Here is a 15,874-nt window from a genome sequence, read left to right as displayed (position 1 = left end):
AAAAACTCCATAAAAGTGGTCCAATTTTTAAACGGCCATAACTCCTACAATAGTAAAGGTATCTCATTGAAATTTTTTTCTGAAGCAGAGCTCATGGGCACCTACAAAAAAAGTATTAGACAATTTTTCTATAGGGTGTCAAACAAAATTATTAAAAATTAAAAACGAATTTTTAAGAAAAATTTTCAGCGAAAAAAAAAATTTCAAAACGTTCTGGAAAAATTATTTTCGGTTGCGGGGGTCAATTACAATCATTTTTGGTGAATAGACATACTCTCAAATTCCTACCCACTTTGGAGAAAAAAATTCAAGAAAGTGAGAAATTTTTCGACAAAATTAAAAAATTTCAAATCGTTCTGGAAAAATTATTTTCGGTTGCGGGAGTCAATTACGATAATATTTGGTGAATAGACCTACTCGCGAAATCCTACCCACTTTCTAAAAAAAAATTCAGTACGGGCGAAGCTTTAAACATTAATAACTTTTTAACGAAGCCTCCATCAACAAATTAGTATTCTTGATTTCCGTCTTATTTTCGCCTCTAAAATTTCCCATCAAAAGTTTTCCCAGGGGTGGCCGAATACCCTGTATAGATGAAAAACCAAATGCATTCCAAAATCCTATTGAGTACTGCTATTCTGTTAAAAATGAACTAAAATGCCATATTTGTGATGACGTGGCAATAATTAAATGCGCATGGTGTAAGAAATCTTTATGATTCAAACATTTTTTCGACGAGTATCACTATTATCGAAATTACATAGAGTAATTGCTATACACACTGTATGTATTTATAATTTATAAATCGCTTCACCTTTGCCACGATGTCATAGGTGGGTAATAAAAATAATTAATCTTTTCATTGTTGTTAAGAAATTTGTTACTGTTATTGTTACTTGTTACTTGTTACTGTATAATTTAGTGCAAGCCTACAGTGCTTCATTAAAATCAAAGTTAGAACGACTACTAGCATATTGGATGTGCGCGCAAGATGTAAATCATCAAAACCTGCAAAACTGTAAGAGGCAGTTTTAAAATGTTACATACCAATGGATTTGGAATAAAATGCTCGTTATTTTTTGTCATTATGAAAATTTCAATAAAATAAAAAATTAAGTTAATAAATTTTTTTTTGTTATAAACAAATTGTATTTTGTTAAATTTTTTAATAGCATGTTATTGTACATAAGAAATCATTAACTTCGCCCATTAACAATTTTTTCGTATGTCTTTCCGTTTCCGAGATAGCCGTTTCGAGCCAAAACTTCAACGGGTGATTTCACCCCTTAAACTCGAGTTACAGCAGCTAAACAAAAATACGTGTTGATTATTTTTGGCTGCTTTATAAGTGTACGAAGTTTCAACAAAATCGAAGCCGGACCGTTCGCGAAGGTTCCTTGTTAGTTATACGCGTTGCACTAGAACCTTTAGCAATGTTTTTACACACTATATCACTCAACAGATTGAACGGGGTGTATACTTACGCCAAAACGTATTTATAGTGAGTCTCTATGTCGATGAATACGCAGCAAAACCAACAAAAGTTATGAAACCATGGTAAAATTTGAAAAAACTGAGTAAGAGTATTCCGATGCTACTAAGCAACTATTCCTAAATACTGCAACCAGTGCAGATTCCTGCAATGAAGATACCTACATGAGGCATAATGCGACAAGCACAACCTTTTTGCACGAGATGTAGTGCTTTTCTTTCTATTTTTCTTATTCATAACATTTTAGCTTCCCTCTGGAATAAAGGACATTTACGTATCATAATAGGAAATGGTTTCATGCTGTGATTAAAAACCACTGATAAAAGTCATATTATTACTCGAGTTCCTGTTTCATAGAGTCTGAAAATGTATTTATGTAAAAGTTTGTCAAGGTAGTGGCTAGATGTCAACAAATTAAGAGCAAAATTATGATTAGGAAAACCTGAATATGATAATGATAGGTAAGTGTACGAGGTCTGTTCAAAAAGTATCCAAACTTTTTTAATTATTTGTTTGTGTATCGTCATAACAACGAACAGTTGACAGTACTGTAATTGTCATAATCTTCCACGTAACTGACCTTTTTACAAATTGTTTACATCTTGTTTAGTTTCCGAATTATTGCTATTTGAGTGTGTAGCGGCCATTGTATAGCCACTACGTCCTTGCCAGAGTATAAATGGGAATGTAATTTGAGGCTAGTTTTAAGCTTTCTATTTTTCCATTTTCCCAGTGTCTCGTGCGAGCCTGGTCTTCCTGTTAAACACTTGGCGACCAGAGCCGTACGAGGCGTCTGTTTTCCTTCAAGGTTTCGCCTGGGCCTCGAACCACCCCGATCCGGGCCCGGCGAGTCTCTTGACTTTTATTACTCTCTTTCACTAGCTAAACTTTCCCTACGCTAGATATTTTCCAGTTTCGTTTTTCCGTCTTTCTATACTACCTCTTTTTCTCTCTCTTTGCTATTAGAGTAAGGCAGTGTATATAGGGAGTAGAGGTTTAAGAAAGAAACACAGTCTGGTAAAGACGTTGTCATAGAATGGTCCGTAAGAGACCGTGTAAACGCGCAGTCTGGTGAAGACTTAGCCGCGTGTTCAGATCATTGTTGTAACAGTTCAGCTTATTGTAATTATTTATATTTTAACCTACGTGTGGCTGCATGTGACCCACACCCACGAATAAACAATTAATAATTGTGGGGTAGCTTGTTGGGTTGTCATTTTACCCCCTAGCCTCCTCAAGTGCAACGTGCTTCACTGTTCGTGGCGATTTTCGCAATGTCCGAGTTACGAAAGCAACGATCTAACGTGAAATTTTGCGTAAAACTGGGGAAAACATTCACGAAATCGTTTGAACTTTTGAAGCAAGCTTACGGAAGTGATGCTTTTTCTCGTACACAGTGTTACGAATGGTTTATCAGATTTAAAAATGGTCGTTAATCAATTGAAGATGATCCTCGATCAAGAAGGCCTTCGACTTCAACTGATGATATTCACATTCAGAAAATCAAAGACCTTCTGTGTATTAACCGTCGTCTGACTATCAGAGAACTTGCAGGAGAGGTTGGAGTATCAATTGAGTCATGTCATGAGATTTTGACCGAAAAATTAAGCATGCATGACAATGCGTCTGCCCACTCAGCCTTGTTAATTCGCCAGTTTTCTGCCAAAAATCAGATGACTGTCCTCCCCTAACCTCCCTATTCTTCAAACCTTGCTCCCTGCAACTTTTTCTTGTTCCCAAAATTAAAATCAGTGCTGAAAGGACGCCGTTTAACTTAATTGAAGACATTAAGAAAAATTCGTCACAGACATTGAAGGATGTTCCAAAAGAAGCTTTCCAGGAATGCACCGTAAAATAAGTATGTGAATAGAGGAGGGGGATACTTTGAAGGAGACAACGAGCAATAAGTTGTACATTAAATAAAAAAAATTGTTTAAAAATAGTTCGGTTATTTTTTGAACAGACCTCGTACAGTCACAGTTTTAAAATGCATATTATTGAAACCTTGGTCTTGACATTGATAAAAGATAATTGTGCGAGAGAGAAAGAAGAGATGAAGAGATACTTCCAGCTTTCTCTTGTCTTATCTACACCGGAAGTTTGCGGTTTCACTTCCGGTCTCGCACTTCCTGTTCCAGAATCGGCTTTGCATTGAAGCACAACGATACCCAAATAAATGAATGTTTTGTGTGTGTGTGATACAGGCACGCGAAGTGACGTGACGTAATTATCGATCTGCGACACTGTGTTGCACAGTTTTTTGTTTTACTTCATTTTTTCTTTTCTTCCAGTTCGTTCCGCTCGAGCCGTAAAGCAACAACGTATCGATATACAGGGTGTTCGGCCACCCCTGGGAAAAATTTTAATGGGGATTCTAGAGGCCAAAATAAGACGAAAATCAAGAATACCAATTAGTTGATGGAGGCTTCGTTAAAAAGTTATTAACGTTTAAAGTTCCGCCCGTTCTGAATTTTTTTCTCAAAAATGAGCAGGATTTCGGGAGTATGTCTATTCACCAAAAATGATTGTAATTGAGTCCCACAACCGAAAATAAATTTTCCAGAACGATTTGAAATTTTTTTTTTTCTTCGAAAAATTTAGGTACCTAATTAGATTTTTGGTAAAGAATTTTTTTCTCGAAAGTGCGTAGGATTTCGAGGGTATATGTAATGACAAAAAATCATTGTAATTAACACCCGTAATCGAAAATAATTTTTCCAAAACGATTTGAAATTTTTTTTTTCCGTCGAAAAATTTCACACATTCTCGAATTTTTTTCTAGAAAGTGGATAGGATTTCGAAGGTATGTATATTCACCAAAAATGATTGTAATTGACTCCCACAACCGAAAATAATTTTTCCAGAACGATTTGAAATTTTTGAATTTAATTGTTAATAACTTTTTAACGAAGCCTCCATCAACTAATTGGTATTTTTGATTTTCGTCTTATTTTGGCCTCTAGAATCCCCCATTAAAATTTTTCCCAGGAGTGGCCGAACACCCTGTATATTGCTGTATACGCGAGAACCCACTGTATATTTTATTACTTATAAAGAAAGTTCAACACTTTGCCCTACTACTTCCGAAAATTAGTTGATGTCGTGATGGCCAATCTTCTTAATCTACTGTCCCATTCACAAAGGAAACAATATTTTGAGAAAAAAGGATCAATACTTTTTAAAACTTTGATACCCATTTATAGCTATTTATGGTCACAAAATGTATTAAAATATACATACATTGATATATTCAGAAAACTCTCTTCTACCTTTTAAGACTAAATTGAAGTTTCTAGTATTCGCATTTGGGATAAGAATCTCTACAAGGATCGCCTAGCGGACATTGCAGATCAGAAAAAAAGTTTTAATTTGTTGGACAGTGTTATTATAGTTAATATTAACAAATAGAAAAAAACTTATTCTGCTGCTTGAAAAGTTGAATGCTAATTACAGCACGTATGTTTATCCGTACTAATTGATTTTAAAACTATTTTTGTGTTGATGTTTTAATGTGTTACAACTGTTTTCTTTTGGCGTTTGCTCCTTGGCGTATGTGCGTTGGAGATAGGAAGAAAATGTGATATGATAATGAACACCCCCCCCCCCCCCCCCACACATTACTTTGGAGCCAGTGACTTACTATACAGGACGTTCGAACACCATTCTTTGAGGGAGTGATTATTCAGACTAAAATAAAACAAATATTAAGAATGACAATATTCCGGTAGAGGCTTCGTTTTAAAGTTACTGACAATTAAAACTACATTTAAGAAAGAAAAATTCATTCAAGATCTTTCAGAGTGGCATCCAGGTCGAAATTATCTATATTTCATTTTGGCCTTTAGAATCTCCCATTAAATTATTTTCGAAAGGTAGCCGAACACTCTGAATATTTAAGTTTAATCGTATAATTATTTAATTCAGTGAAAGTTTATTAATCTTTTGAAAAAAATAAAGTTGTAGATTTTTATTTAATTTCATATCTTCTATTCTATGGTACATGGAAATATTTAAATATGAATAGACTTACCATGAAATAGACACAACCCAATTAGATTCACTAGTAATCCAAGTGCACCAACTGCTACAAGTAATTTAGCTTCATGTATTTCTTCTACTTCAATAAATCTTTTACATGCTTCCACGGTAATACTAAAACACAATGCTACTAAAAAAACAGCATTTACCAAAGCACCTAAAACTTCTGCTCTGGCCCAACCAAATGTATTCTTAGACCATTTCTTTGGCGACATCTGAAAAATAGCAAAAACAAATAATTTAAAAAGGAAAACTTTATTAACAACCAATATTCGTTAATAGTATAATATTAATCGAAATACTACGTTTAAGGAAGTATTCTATTCTAGACAGTAATTTTTCATGTATACTATAGAATTAGAAACAAAATTTGTATCAGATTTCATTTTATGTTTTTGGCCCATACATAAGAAGTATAGACAATTTTTTTCGTGTAAAAATATTTAAAATTGTTGAAGATACAGGATTCATTCCACGCCAAATTAATCCACTTCTTTTTGTACTCGTTGTCAGGGATTTCGTTCAAATTATTTTCAAAATTATTTCATAGTCACTAATGACTGGACCGACAGTATACATATGTATATGACATATATATGTATAGGTATTTCTTGAATGTAAAAATTTAGCTAACGCAGTGCTTGTAAAAAAATTGTCAACATATACATGATATCCTTTGTCTAAACAATCAGCATCTTGCAGTAATTTTCTTACAATGTCATAACCAAGCCCATTTTGCGAATTCTTTGACTTTGCACCTTGATAACAGTAAAACGCTACACAATATTTTGATATTGCATCACAAAGCATCCAGAACTTGATGCCCCATTTATGATGTTTCTTGTTTGGTAAATATTGCGTAATACTTGAGTGACACAGTGTTCCCACTAAAGATTCATCGATAGACAACATTTTGTGTGGAGTGTAATATGTTTGAAACATCCGATTGGCGTGCTCAACAATCAGATTGAATTTAGCACATGCGTCATATTTTTCATGTCCCGGTGGGAAACACTTTTTATTATCAACGATATGAAAACATCTTAAAATATTTTGAAATCTGTTCCTTGGGAACATCTTTTTAAACCAAGGTATTGCTCTAAAACTTTCAATCCAATATGAATATATTGTTGGCTTATTTGTTATCCCAATTTCCAATAGTACGGCTACAAATGCCTTCAGTTCCAGGATAGTGACTGGATACCAATTTACCATTCTAGACTTATCAGTTCTTGTGGATTTTGATAACAATTCTTCTGCATATCTGTTTGTTTCCTCAACCATTATTGCTCAAAGAGAATTAGTGAAAAAGAGATTAAAATATTCAATCGGTTTGGCTCTATTAGATAAACGGTATTGCGGTCCCGACATTTCAATGAATTGGAATGAATTGTCTTGGTCAATATATTTGTGGCGTCGCCTCCCATGCTCGCCACCAGAGGGGTCGCGCTCTCACAAGCGCTCGACCAACCCCTCCGTTGCTATATATACACTTCTTGAACGACTTCCCAATATCCCGTCGTCTAAGGCAGGGCCTGCTAGAAAGCCTTACTGATCAGTCCACTAGCAGGCCCGAACGAGAAACGCGCCCCCGCCTTTCCTTTTCCGCCCTCCTACAGAATTCTCACGAGCAGACCCACGCTGCAGCGAAGCAATGCCACATATTCATTTTCCGTAATCGTAATATATTTCGAAATATCACCAGTATTAGGGATATTAATATCAGTAACAGAATCGTCGATGACATTAATCCTTCTTCTTTTAAAAATAACAACTTCCGCACATTGTATCTTTGTATCGTTCGCGATATTCCATAATAAAGTGATAGATTTTATAATTGTACTCCAGCAATTGAAGGTTGTTTTTTTGTCAGGCACTCGCGTGAAATATGACCGTACTGATTACATTGGAGGCACTTACGACCTCTGCTTTGTGTTGGACAATTCCGACGTTGAATGTTCCCAATCACCGCAGTTGGTGAATCTCCTAGTTACCGCTGTTGCGTTTGCATCCAGCAAATCGACATTCGTCCTAAACCGCTGCAGGCGCGCCTGGTCCCGGAGAATGGGATCAGATATCTCATCGATGCTGCAGTCGATGAGCTCTTCTTCGTCAATGGAGATGCGGTTCGCCAGAATTACCTTCTGGTGGAGGTAACCGGCAAACGTTACTCCGCATCGCCACGTCCTCTCCTCGAACCGTCGTCTCACCATCAGCCGGTTGGGTCGTTGCTGGAACATAGCCTCCATGCGCTCCAGTAGAGTCTCGACTGGCATCGCCATGAACTCGGGTCGCGAATGAAACCAGTCTAAAGTCTTTCCGCGGAGCTTGGGCACGACGAGTACACGGCATGAGTCGTCTTGTAACCTGTAAACACCGCTTAGAAGTCGGAGCTGCCTTGACCATGTTTCGAACGTCTTTTCTGAGCCATCATAATGGCTTAGCAGCTCCGCGATAGCCGTGATGTCCATGCGTAGAAGTTCGGTTGTCGTGGTCGTTGCCTTTGTTCTCGTCGGCTGTGGCACAATACTCGGTTGCGTTGCACGGAAAAGTTGTAACTTACTCCTCGCCAGGTCTATTTCCCGGATGGTCATCTCTTTTTTCTTCTCCGCGAGCTCCAGTCGGCGCCTCAGCAGCTCTATCTCGGTGACCTGGCCTGGAGCACGAGGAGTCGGCAGGATCCTCGAGTCGTCTTTGTCCGTCACCATACCCCCAATGATGATCTCGGCTGCGCCGATGCCGTGATCGAGTAATCTCGCGATTAGCTCGTTCTTCGTACTGCTGGTAGGAACAAATCTTTTCCTCAGGATCTCTTTCAAACGTGTTGTGGCAAGATCCTACAGATTGTTTTCCTTCATTACATGGTAAATCGTGTATTTAATTACCGCACTGTTCACCGATTTGTACCGTCGCGAATTCTGGTCGTTGTCTTATCCCGGATGAGCCCTCAATTGTAGGAGTAGAATTATAAAATCTATCACTTTATTATAGAATATCGCGAACGACACAAACAAAAATACAACGTGCAGGTAATTTCCGTAATCCGTAGTCGTAAATCGTAATCGTAACACAATCGTTTGCCGTGAAGATTCGGTCGAAAATCCCCTTTCGTGTCGCCAACGCGTCCTTTTATTCCCTGCTCCTCGAACGTTCTAGATGTTTCGCGTTAAACAATCGCCGATTGTACGTCCGGTAAAGTTTTTAGCAATTTCCCTGCCGCTTGTACACAACATTTCGTCACCATGACCGCACGCATGCATACATTCAACTCAACAGTGAACAGTTCAAATCATTGTACTCACAATCAGCGAGTACAAAGATGCATTTCTATTAGAATTGAATAACGTGCAACTAGATAACTCTTATGTTACGGCACGAAATAACAATTAGGATTTATTATGTGTTGCAGCGTAACAGTAAACTAATAAAGCCACCGGATGTAGAGTCACACCTTTCATAAACAGTCAAGTTTTTGCTTATAACTAAGTGTCAATAAGGTGGCTATTTAATTAGTAAATTCATTTAAATCTGCATGGCCCTCCAAATCCAGTCGCTGTACGATTTTACTACCTGCAATAACATCGAAAACCGATGCCAGATGTTTTATGGCGAATCAGGTATCGCATGAAACATCTGGGCACGAGTAAAAATGATTAAAAATCACAGTTACGTGCTGTCGTCTCCCACCGACTTACTTCGCCTCCAAAATGATTGGCCGACATATTAGAAATCTTTAACCAATCTGCAACCGATTCTTCCTCCCATGGCCTTGGGTACGCCCATGGCGAGGTTACCTTCTTGGGCAACCTTGGCCAGAGACCAGATTCAAATTGATACTTACAGTGGGGGACAAAAATATTCATACACTTGGAATATAGAAATAAAAGCAACAATACTTTCTATACTATTAATTATATTCAAACATATGTTGCTGTATATCATACATAATACTTATAACAACAAATGAGTAAAAAAATAAAGACAATAACATCATTTAGTAACTTAATATGAATTGAAATTCACACGACGCGACGGTCAGAAATCGCTGGGACAGAAGTATTCATACATTTAATTTTCTAAATTAATATTTTGTAGGATAGCCCTTCTGGCGAATTACTTCTTGTTATCTATTAGGCATTGACATTACTAAACTTTTTACGAAGTCTGGTTCTATATTATACCATTCTTTTCTTAACATTTTTTTTAAGTGTTCTTTACTTGTTATATCGTGTCTTCGTACATTTTTTTCAAGTTTCGCCCATACGTACTCGATGGGATTTAAATCAGGCGATTGTGGAAGAGTTATTAACATGTGGGGAGTATTATACAGGGTGTACGGCCACCCCTGGGAAAAACTTTAATGGGGGATTCTAGAGGCCAAAATAAGACGAAAATCAAGAATACCAATTTCTTGATGGAGGTTTCGTTAAAAAGTTATTAACAATTAAATTAAAAAATTTGAAATCGTTCTGGAAAAATTATATTCGGTTGCGGAGGTCAATTACAATCATTTTTGATGAATACACATATCCCCGAAATCCTGTCCTCCTTCGAGAAAAAATTTCGGATAGGTGGTTTTCTCGGCAAAAAAAAAAAAATTGTTCAAATCGTTCTAAAAAAATTATTTCCGATTGCAAGGGTCGATTATAATCATTTTTGATGAATAGATATACTCCCAAAATCTTACCCAGTTTCGAGAAAAAAATTCGAGAAGGTGTTAAATTTTTCGATAGAATTAAAAAATTTTAAATCGTTCAAAAAAAAGTATTTTTGATTGCAGGGACCAATTATAATCATTTTTGGTCAATAGACATTTCCTCGAAATCCTAACCATTTTCGAAAAAAAAATTCCTTACCGAAAATATAATTTCGAGCCAAAATGCTTCCCATAAATTTCATGCGAATCTTTAAAACACCATAACTTCTGAACGGATTGGACGATTTTAATGTTCAAAAAGCCAAACGCCGCGTATTTTAGTGTAGAATATGTAGCAATTATAAAAATATTCGAAAGGATGTTCCTCGGCCCCGTAATGTTAGAAAAACCCCATAAAAATGGTCCACGTTTTAAACAGCCATAACTCCTATAATAGTGAATATATTTCAATGAAACTTTTTTTTAAAGTAGAGCTCATAGGTACCTACAAAAAAGTATTAAACAACTTTTCTGTAGGACGTCAAACGAAATTATTAAAAATCAAAAACGAATTTTTAAGAAAAATCGACAGGTATGTTACGAGCCAGGGCCGTGCAGCGCGCGTGGCCTGCGAGTGCGAGAAAGAGTATGGAATATAGTATCAATTTGTTAGTTAGGTGCACGGACGAACCCAATGCGAAATTGGGGAGCCGCTAGGATAGTTGCTAACGAGGACGAACCTGATGCGAAATCAGGGAGCCTCCTGGGATGGAGTCACGTACGGACGAACCTGGTGCGAAACCAGGGAGCCGTAGGAGGGTGAAACGTCGTGAACGAACCCGGTGCGAAATCGGGGAGTCACTAAGATTGTTGATAACGACGCAGACGAACCCAATGCGAAATTGGGGAGCTGCTAGGAGGTTGGAAGGCGCGCAGACGAACTCGATGCGTAATCGAGGAGCTGCTGGGAAGTTGAGTAAATCACAGACGAACCTGATGCGAAATCAGGGAGCTGTAGGATGCGGACGAACCTGATGCGTAATCAGGGAGCCGCTAGGATGGTAATAGATTGCGTGGGCGAACTCGATGCGAAATCGAGGAGTCACTAGGTTATAAGAATTTGTATTTGGATTCAGGATATGTTAATTGACCTCGTAACCTTGAATTATTAAATATAATATAATCCGAGCGGTAAGGTTATATTATTGTGGGAACGTTTAACTAATAATAATCGCTTTATATAATTATGGATTAAAGAAGTTGGATAATTCTGATTTAATAATGAAAGTGGATATATTCTTAAGCCAACAAGTAAAATACAATTGTTTCGTGTATCTTATGTCGCGTTCAAGGAATAATTATAAATACCTAAAAAGTTTCTGCTCGATGTTGACGCACTGGCAATGCGGGGGTATGTCAGTTGAAAATAAAGGCCGCAATAGAAGTTACACCGATTCACGGATTCTATATGGTTTAATATTAATACGACAGGGTACTGTGGCCCGATCTCCCGAAATACAACTGACTATCAAAAACCGTATACACGTAACGAGAGACGTGGAGTTGACACTAAACGTGACGGTACGATTATGATCACCCGAGTAATGAAGTTACGGGGTTTATATACCAAAAAATCTGTGTAGGGCGGATTCAAAAGTACGTTAGAAATTATCGTGTGCAGTATTCTCCGTATTGTATTAATTAACGAGCTGCTCTATTCTCTGAATTGTATTAATTAACGGGCTGCTGCATCGCGACGGAAGTGACCCCCATTTCAAAGGTTAGATAAGTAGCAGGGCGATTTCCTAATACACGCAAGTGGCAAGGAAATTTTTGGGGAACGAAACGTTCGACATACGTAACAGGTAGGTGCCTAAATTTTTCGGCGAAATTGAAAAGTTTCAAATCGTTCTGGAAAAATTATTTTCGGTTGCGGGGGTCAATTATAATCATTTTTTGTGAATAGACATACTCCCGAAATCTTAACCACTTTCGAGAAAAAAATTCAATATTGGCGGAACTTTAAACATTAATAACTTCTTAACGACGTCACCATCAACAAATTGGTATTCTTGATTTTCGTCTTATTTTGGCCTCTAGAATCCCCCATTAAAATTTTTCCCAGGGTTGGCCGAACATCCTGTATAAGTGCCAAGGTTTCTGACTCGGCGAGCTCAGTTTTTCTAAAACTCTCGACACAACGTTACGCTGACATTCTGAGCAAGATCGGGCTATAATCCCCATCAAGCAACGTACCTATCTTAGCAGTTTTATTAGTGAGTGCACACTAGACTGATCGAGAAGTAGCTCCCGCGTCAAGACAACCTAGCAATAGTACTAGTTCAAATAATCGACAATTGTACTTGAGCATCGATCAGAATATATTCAAGTAGTTATCTTCACTTGCATTACTCACTTACTACAACCCTGAACCCTATTGACAGTAAGACTAGGGGTATCTGACCTACGTGGTTCCCAGCGCATAAAGCCCCTGATTGGTCCACTCCTTCTAGCGGTTCCCAGGGTATAGAGCCTCTGGTTCGTCCGTGAAACCATACATTTTCCTTATAAATCTAACCCCGTGGCTTCCAGGGTATACAGGGTGTCCCGTAAATAGTGTAGGAGCCGGAAATGTGGGGTAGCTGAGACGATTCTGAACAACAATTTCCTTTGCAAAAATGTCGGATGGAGCTTCGTTTTTGAATTATTAACGAAAAACACTGACGAATCACGGCGCGTGCCTGCCGCGCGCTCAGGGCCGTCCGAACTAAGAGAGCCACCGTGTCGGGTAGGTAGCAAGATGTGCATCGGAGATACGTCGAGGAACGAATACAAATAATTAAAAATACTACCACTGCAACTGTTACCTCTGCAGATTGGATAAATCAGTCAGATAAATCGAATTTATTAATTATTTGTATTCGCTGTTTCCAAGAAAGAAGAAATAAAATGTGGGAAGATGCTCTCGGAATTTTTAGGAAATTAATTCTTCGCACCTGAGTGACACTTCTCGCCAGAGTGTGTTAAAATTAAAATAAGAATTATTTTCAGAAAATTAAAATAAATACGGTAAGAACCATTTGTAATCGTTTGTTATTAAAAACTGTACTGGAAAAGCAGACTGGATTTGTGCGAACCGAAACATTTTTCGCATGCAAGGGGTTAATAGAGAATTAATTGAAATTCGCCTTACCCATTTACTTGCAAGTTGCAATAGGGCCAGTTAGTGCACCCCTGTCGATCACGGAAAGGTCGAAGACCCCAATAAAAATCAGCTGATGGGACGACCCGGTCACTGCACTCGCTTCTTACCCCGAAAACACTTTACAGTACGGTCACTAGCACTTTTCACTTTTACATTTTCGGGGTAAGAAGCGGGTGCAGTGACCGGGCCGTCCCATCAGCTGATTTTTATTGGGGTCTTCGACCTTTCCATGATCGACAGGGGTGCACTAACTGGCCCTATTGCAACTTGCAAGTAAATGGGTAAGGCGAATTTCAATTAATTCTCTATTAACCCCTTGCATGCGAAAAATGTTTCGGTTCGCACAAATCCAGTCTGCTTTTCCAGTACAGTTTTTAATAACAAACGATTACAAATGGTTCTTACCGTATTTATTTTAATTTTCTGAAAATAATTCTTATTTTAATTTTAACACACTCTGGCGAGAAGCGTCACTCAAGTGCGAAGAATTAATTTCCTAAAAATTCCGAGAGCATCTTCCCACATTTTATTTCTTCTTTCTTGGAAACAGCGAATACAAATAATTAATAAATTCGATTTATCTGACTGATTTATCCAATCTGCAGAGGTAACAGTTGCAGTGGTAGTATTTTTAATTATTTGTATTCGTTCCTCGACGTATCTCCGATGCACATCTTGCTACCTATCCGACACGGTGGCTCTCTTAGTTCGGACGGCCCTGAGCGCGCGGCAGGCACGCGCCGTGATTCGTCAGTGTTTTTCGTTAATAATTCAAAAACGAAGCTCCATCCGACATTTTTGCAAAGGAAATTGTTGTTCAGAATCGTCTCAGCTACCCCACATTTCCGGCTCCTACACTATTTACGGGACACCCTGTAGAACCCCTGATTCGGCCGAAACTCCTTTCTCTTTCCTAAACATACCTAAAATCACCGGTCGAGCACTGTCCTCGACCGAAACCCGGATCTCGTGTTCACGCTCGTAACATAGGTGTGATAACAAATCTAAACATACAGAGTGTTCGGCCACCCCTGGGAAAAATTTGAATGAGGGATTCTAGAGGCCAAAATAAGACGAAAATCAAGACTACTAATTTGTTGATGGAGGCTTCATTAGAAAGTTATTAACAATTAAATTCAAAAATTTCAAATCGTTCTGGAAAAATTATTTTCGGTTGCGGGAGTCAATTACAATCATTTTTGGTGAATACACATATCTCCGAAATCCTATCCACTTTCGAGAAAAAAAATTGGGTAGGTACTGAAATTTTTCGGCGAAAAAAAAAATTTTTCAAATCGTTCTGGAAAAATTATTTTCAATTGCCGGGGTCAATTACAATAATTTTTGGTCATCACACAATTCCAAAAATATTCGAAAAGTTGTTCCTAGACCCCGCAAAGTGAGAAAAACCACATAAAAATTGTCCAATTTTCAAATGGCCATAACTCCTACAATAGTGAATATATTTCAATGAAATTTTTTTCTTATGTAGAGCTCATGGGTATCTACAAAACATTGTTAAACAATTTTTCTGTAGGACATCAAACAAATTTATTAAAAATGAAAAAGGAATTATTATGAAAAATCGACAGAGGGTACCTTAAATTTTTCGACGTAAAAAAAAAATTTCAAATCGTTCTAAAAAAATTATTTTCGGTTGTGGAGGTCAATTACAATCATTTTGGTCATTATACATACCCCCGAAATCCTACGCACTTTCGAGAAAAAAATTCCTTACCGAAAATCTAGGTACCTAAGTTTTTCGACGAAAAAAAAATAATTTCAAATCGTTCTGGAAAAATTATTTTTGGTTGCGGAGGTCAATTACAATCATTTTTGGTGAATAGACATACTCCCGAAATCTTGCGCATTTTCGAGAAAAAAATTCAGTACGGGCGGAACTTTAAACGTTAATAACTTTTTAACGAAACCTCCATTAACAAATTGGTATTCTTAATTTTCGTTTTATTTTGGCCTCTAGAATCCCCCATTAAAATTTTTCCCAGGGGTGGCCAAACACTCTGTATGTTCCATTATACGGTGATTAATGATCAAAGAAAATGTAGTCTTTACTTTTTCTTTCGTGATATGTCGTTTAGCATATCCTGTCGGCCCGGGCACTTCCCTAAAAATATTGTGGACTGGTGTCTTTCCAGGTTTGAAACATTCGTTTATTTCTTTCCAAATTGTTCTATCAGAAGCAGTTTTGATAGTTTGATCATCTTCATCATTCTCACATTTTCAATTCAATAGTAATCTTCTTCTCTTTTGCCATCGACGCTTATTTATAATATTCTTTTCTTTGTTATCGCTGTCTGAGGACTGTAATTTATCTCTTTGCATGTTGTCTTTAGTTTACGAAAGTTCTCTTTCATCAAAATCCGAACACTCTTGTTGTTTATTTTTTCTAATAATGTCATATTTTTGGAGCGTCTTGGCATTTTTAGGGTACATATTCACCACAGAATAATACACTATGTACGAAATACAAAATTTTCATCAA

The 15,874-nt window shown here is 37.4% G+C and overlaps 1 protein-coding gene across 2 annotated transcripts in view; it reads right to left on the bottom strand.

Annotated features, from left to right (window-relative positions):
* The window catches only part of Znt63c (solute carrier family 30 member 1), a 266,383-nt gene that overhangs the window by 171,564 nt on the left and 78,945 nt on the right, over positions 1–15,874 (bottom strand). For both annotated transcript variants that reach the window (XM_076781357.1, XM_076781356.1), the window contains one exon: positions 5,523–5,745. In XM_076781357.1, coding sequence (XP_076637472.1) covers positions 5,523–5,745 — 223 coding nt within the window. The remainder of the gene's footprint in view (positions 1–5,522; positions 5,746–15,874) is intronic.

Source organism: Colletes latitarsis, chromosome 14 (genome assembly GCF_051014445.1).
Source record: "Colletes latitarsis isolate SP2378_abdomen chromosome 14, iyColLati1, whole genome shotgun sequence".
NCBI classification, from domain to species: domain Eukaryota; kingdom Metazoa; phylum Arthropoda; class Insecta; order Hymenoptera; family Colletidae; genus Colletes; species Colletes latitarsis.
The sequence above is the reverse complement of the archived record's forward strand: the minus strand, read 5'-3'. Positions and strand labels throughout refer to the sequence as shown.